The sequence below is a fragment of the Galeopterus variegatus genome, unplaced genomic scaffold (assembly GCF_000696425.1).
Source record: "Galeopterus variegatus unplaced genomic scaffold, G_variegatus-3.0.2 Scaffold14590, whole genome shotgun sequence".
NCBI lineage: Eukaryota > Metazoa > Chordata > Mammalia > Dermoptera > Cynocephalidae > Galeopterus > Galeopterus variegatus.
Genome location: NW_007740701.1, coordinates 26,713 through 28,834, shown reverse-complemented (window position 1 = coordinate 28,834; position 2,122 = coordinate 26,713). Strand labels below are relative to the sequence as shown.

Genomic DNA, 2,122 nt, shown 5'->3' with positions numbered 1-2,122 from the left:
ATTTGCTCAGTTTTTAGTTAGACAGAGTTATCTAAAATATCTCAGTATTTAAATTCCTCCCCGTAAAAGCTTGCTTGCTGATGTGAATAGTCCTCTTTTCAACACAATTTTTGATATGGCAATGTTTTTTAAGAATGCAACTAAAATAAATAAATAAAAATTTAAAAATGAATGCAACTACTGCAAAATAGCAGAACAGATACTACACATTTAAAGAACAACACAAGTCCTATTAAGAACTGAGTTATTGGGCTGGCCAGTTAGCTCACTTGGTTAGAGTGTAGTGCTGCTAACAACAAGGTCACAGGTTCAGATCCACATACCAGCCAGCTGCCAAAAAACAAAGCAAAAGAAACAAAAACAAAAACAAACAAAAAAGAACTGAATTCTTAAAATATTGAGAACTTATATCTATCTGAAGAGAAGGCAGTATCAGCAAGCTTTAGTGTCTCGTATGTCAGCAAAAGCCAGCTACCACTTTTTTTTTTTAGGAAATGTAACTACTTAGAAATGAGCTAAAATCCATTAAAAAACATACATGCACAAATAAAAAATATATTTTAGAAATCTAATGTTTCAGATTTTGTGATAAATAGAATGATAAAACTCAACTGTTACAATGATTAGGCCAAAAGAACCATGTCTGACATAAAAACTACTATAGAGTTATGATTTCAAAATTATACTTCTTGATATTTAAACTATTCAGTCGGTCAACAAATGTTGGCAGTAAGTGTGGTGTTGAAGCAGAAATAGGAACAAACTCAAATTTTTCTTCATTTTTTAACAAAACAAACCAGGTAGTGACTTCCTATTTGTCACCCATGCGTAAGTACAAAAAAGTAAAATAGACACACTACTGAAGTCCCCTCTCATCCCTGAGTATATGTTCCAAGACCCCCAGTGGATGCCTGAAACCATGGATAGTACTAAACCCGACACTATATACTATGTTTTTCCTATACATACATACCTATGATAACATTTAATTTATAAATTAGGCCCACTAAGAGATTAACAATGATCATAATAAAGTAGAACAATTATAACAATATACTGTAATAAAAGGTCTGTGAAAGTGGTCTCTCTTCTCTCTCAAAATATTGTACAGTACTGTACTCACCTATCCTTGGATCACAGGTAAGTAACTAAAACCTTGGAAAGTGAAACTGGATAAGGGGGATAATGTACTTAATAAACCGGAACACTGAGTTCTTAATAATAACTCAATAGACTAGAACACTGTCAAAGAGCAAAAACTAGTGGGTTTTTTCAACATTTATTTTCTATTATTCAATAGGTGAATTACACTATTCCTCTCCACTCTCCCAACCTCTTTTAATCCTAATCACCACTTCAGCGTTCTAAGAAAAAGTAACAAAAGTTACTTTTTTTAACCATTTGCAAAAGTTTGGTAAAAGAAAAGGCTTAAACTGTTGAGTATAAGTATCTGGTATTCTATTATCATTAATTAGTTTAAGAGTTTGTTAAAGATACACATTTCACATGAAAACATTTTGGTTAGAAGTTATCAACCAAAAAGAAAATAAACAAAAAAAGAAGTTATCAACCAATATGTACCATCATCCTTAAGTACTGGTAACTAAATTCATGACAATAAATAGATATTTAACAAAAAAATTACAGAGTACCACAGCATCAATAAGACTTTGTCTTTGCACTTCATTAGCACTTACCATGCATTATAATGTCTAGGATTGACTCTGATTGCATTTCGAAAACAAGCTAATGCTTTGTCTAGTTCTTCAGTTAACACAAATTCATGCCCTAATAGAGTATAGGCATAAGCATAATTTGGATCAACCTGGATAGCTCTCTGGAAGAATTTAATTGCAATATCATGTTCCCGTTGCAGACTGAAACAGTTTCCTGCAGCACACCAAGCCTTAAAAAATGAAAGCAAAAAACAAATACACAATTAAAATGTTATTTTATTTTATTTTATTTATTTTTTTTTTTTATTTTTTTATTTTTTTGTCTTTTTTGTCTTTTTTCCGTGTCCGGCAACGGATCGCAACCCTCAGTGTTGCCCCCGTACCGGACCGGGGACCGGCAACGGGATTGCAAGCCTCGGTGCCGCTCCCGCGCCTCGCTCAGCCAG

General features: G+C 33.1%; 1 protein-coding gene across 1 annotated transcript in view; it reads right to left on the bottom strand.

Moving 5' to 3' along the window:
• Positions 1-1,666: 1,666 nt before the first annotated feature.
• Positions 1,667-2,122, bottom strand: part of CDC27 (cell division cycle 27) — a gene marked incomplete at its 5' end in the record, with an annotated part of 22,066 nt that continues 21,610 nt past the window's right edge. Inside the window, one exon of the mRNA XM_008563700.1 lies at positions 1,667-1,906. Within this exon, the coding sequence (XP_008561922.1) occupies positions 1,694-1,906 (213 nt within the window). The remainder of the gene's footprint in view (positions 1,907-2,122) is intronic.